The following is a 2750-nucleotide window of genomic DNA, read 5'->3' on the forward strand; positions in this document are numbered from 1 at the left end:
AAGTTTAGTCTCGAGACGAGCACAGATGCTGGCTGCCTGCAGAGCTGCCCAGAGACAGCGGAGCCTCCCCGCCATCGCAGCTTTTCCTCCTTACTTCTTGGACTGTCCATGAGTGGGGAGATCCAGAGGAGGTGAGGTGGTGGCTGAATTCCTGAGAATGCAACTGCAGAAAAACAGGATTAACATCCAGAGAACTGCTACCACAAGAATTGGTGTTAAGAATGGAGAGCTCACTGCCAGAGGGATCACTCTGGGGCTGTCCTTCAGAAGAGCCATCTCAGGAGTCCCACGCTCTCCTGCAGGACCTGTCTGCCTTCATAGACTCTAAAGAACAAGACTCTGTGACCTTCAAAGATGTAGCTGTAGACTTAACCCAGGAAGAGTGGACCCTGATGGATAGGTCCCAGAGAAAGCTGTCCATTGGTGTAATGCTGGAGAATATCACTCATCTGGTCTCCGTAGACTGTCAGTTCTTCCAGTCAGATATGATTGCCCAGTGGGAGCAAGGAGGGGAGCTGTGGAAGGAAGAGAGAGGACTGGCCCAAGGCTGGGGTCCAGTTATTTCAGGCTTGGAAAACAGCTATCAAAAACAAGAAATAATATCTATGGAAGACATCTGCAGGGAGGATGCATCTAACTACAAGACAATAATACAGAAATGTCACTCAGGAGAAGACCCCTTTGCACATATTGGGTGTGATGGAGTTTTCACTCACCCCTACACATTGTCTCAGCATGTTTTAACTCACACTGGACAGAGACCCTATAAATGGAGTGAATGTGGAAAACCTTTCAGTCATAGAAATGACCTATATAGACACCAGAAACCTTATATGGAAGGCAAACTTTATAAATGTAACGAATGTGAGAAATATTTCCATAATAGAAGAAAGCTTTGCATACACCAGAGAATTCACACGGGAGAGAAACCCTATAAATGTGATGAATGTGGAAAACACTTCAGTCGAAACTCCCACCTTCGTTCCCATAAAATAACTCACACGGGAGAGAATCCATTTGTCTGTAATCAGTGTGGGAGTCATTTCAGGTATTTTTCATCTTTAACTAGACATAAGCATATTCATTCTGGAGAGAAGCCTTATGAATCTCATCTGTGTGGAAAAGCCTTTGTTCAAAGCTCTTATCTTAAACAACACGAGAGAACTCACACTGGAGAGAAACCATATAAATGTCTCCTATGTGGAAAAGCCTTTGTTACAAGCTCCAATCTTAGAGAACATGAGAGAACCCATACGGGAGAGAAACCATATAAATGTCATCTATGTGGGAAAGCCTTTGTTCAAAGCTCTTGTTTTAGACAACGTGAGAGAACCCACACTGGAGAGAAACCATATAAATGTCATCTGTGTGGGAAAGCCTTTATTACAATCTCTTGTCTTAAAAAAACACGAGAGAACCCACACTGGAGAGAAACCATATAAATGTCTCCTATGTGGAAAAGCCTTTGTTACAAGCTCCAATCTTAGAGAACATGAGAGAACCCACACTGGAGAGAAACCATATAAATGTCCTCTATGTGAAAAAGCTTTTGTTACAAGTTCTAATTTTTGAGAACATGAGAGAACTCACACTGGAGAGAAACCATATAAATGTCATCTATGTGGAAAAGCCTTTGTTACAAGCTCTTGTCTTCGAGAACATGAGAGAACTCACACTGGAGAGAAACCATATAAATGTCCTTTATGTGGAAAAGGCTTTGTTACAAGCTCTTGTCTTAGAAAACATGAGAGAACCCACACTGGAGAGAAACCATATAAATGTCCTCTATGTGGGAAAGCCTTTGTTACAAGTTCTAACCTTAGAGAACATGAGAGAACTCATACTGGAGAGAACCCATATAAATGTCCTCTATGTGGAAAAGCCTTTGTTGAGAGCCCTAATCTTAGAGAACTTGAGAGAACTCATGCTGGAGAGAACCCATATAAATGTCCTCTATGTGGAAAAGCCTTTGTTACAAGCTCTTGCCTTTGAAGACATGAAAGAACTCAACTCTAAATGCAGTAAATGAACACAGAAGAGCCTTCAGCCACAGCTCAAACCAATCCCAGAACTCCTAAATGGGGGAAATTCTATGGCCAAATTCATTATGGAAGTGCTTTCATTTCTAATTTATCATTACAGAACATGAGTGAACTTCATTTGGAGGAACCATATATTTATAATAAAGGAGAAAGAGACATTAGATGATCTCCGGATGTAGGATGCAGAAGAATATTCACTACGAATAATCTAACCTCCCTAAAATGGGAAATTACACAATTACAGATGGCGGTCACTCTAGTAGAATAGCAAAAATTAATGCTGGAGAGCTTATTCATTGTAATATGCATGGAAAAAATCTTTATTAGTAGAAAAACTTGTAGGCATGTGAAGTTTCACACTCTGTAGAATAGAGAATGAATGGAAGTCTTCAGTGATTTTTAATTCTTTAGTCAACATGCAATTTTCTCACACTGTATATATGCCATTGCTAAAATCAGATGAAAGGTTAGAGTTTACATCAGAAATTCCCAACTAGGAAAAACATATGAAGGATAAACAACATAAACAACAGTTTAGACATTATAGTTTTACCTAATGGCTTATTATAAAAGTGTAAGAAACGTGGGATTATGACATCTGGGAATTTTAAATGCAGGATTTTGTGACAATAATGTTTGTTTTTTTTTTAACTAGTAGTTAGAAATGCATATGAAGCAAAGTTGTTGCTAGAAAATCCATTACATTGG

The 2750-nt window shown here is 39.9% G+C and overlaps 1 protein-coding gene across 1 annotated transcript; it reads left to right on the forward strand.

Moving 5' to 3' along the window:
- Window positions 1-221: 221 nt before the first annotated feature.
- Window positions 222-1992, forward strand: LOC129503175 (zinc finger protein 596-like). The gene is given in 2 exon segments (XM_055315186.1): window positions 222-1394; window positions 1396-1992. Coding segments are annotated over 2 exon segments (1770 nt in total).
- Window positions 1993-2750: the final 758 nt, after the last annotated feature.

Source organism: Nyctereutes procyonoides, unplaced genomic scaffold (genome assembly GCF_905146905.1).
Source record: "Nyctereutes procyonoides isolate TBG_1078 unplaced genomic scaffold, NYPRO_anot_genome, whole genome shotgun sequence".
Taxonomy (NCBI): Eukaryota; Metazoa; Chordata; class Mammalia; order Carnivora; family Canidae; genus Nyctereutes; species Nyctereutes procyonoides.